This window comes from Merops nubicus, unplaced genomic scaffold (genome assembly GCF_000691845.1).
Source record: "Merops nubicus isolate BGI_N331 unplaced genomic scaffold, ASM69184v1 scaffold12172, whole genome shotgun sequence".
Classification (NCBI taxonomy): Eukaryota; Metazoa; Chordata; class Aves; order Coraciiformes; family Meropidae; genus Merops; species Merops nubicus.
In genome coordinates, this window is record NW_008592926.1 from 1 (window position 1) to 296 (window position 296).

Here is a 296-nt window from a genome sequence, read left to right on the forward strand (position 1 = left end):
AGGATGTTCTCACAGCACTGCTGCACCGTGCGCTCCGCAGAGGGCGCCGGGTGGCTCTCGAAGAAAGCCTGAGGAGGGGAGGAAAACAGGGCTCTGGGTTAGAGAGGGATTCGTGGGATTCTGGAGGTTGGGAGAGAGGCTTGAAGATGGGGGGGGGAGTTTGACCGGCGAGGCGACGCTGATGAATGTCAGGGTTGGGAAGGGGCCATGAGGATCCACCAGGTCCAACCCCTCTGCCATGAGCAGGGACACCTCCCACTGGATCAGGCTGCCCAGAGCCTCCTCCAGCCTGGCCT

General features: G+C 62.5%; 1 protein-coding gene across 1 annotated transcript in view; it reads right to left on the reverse strand.

Annotated features, from left to right (window-relative positions):
* Positions 1 to 5: 5 nt before the first annotated feature.
* NPEPPS (aminopeptidase puromycin sensitive) overlaps positions 6 to 296 on the reverse strand; it is a gene marked incomplete at both ends in the record, with an annotated part of 28,902 nt that continues 28,611 nt past the window's right edge. The window contains one exon of the mRNA XM_008935300.1: positions 6 to 68. Within this exon, the coding sequence (XP_008933548.1) occupies positions 6 to 68 (63 nt within the window). The remainder of the gene's footprint in view (positions 69 to 296) is intronic.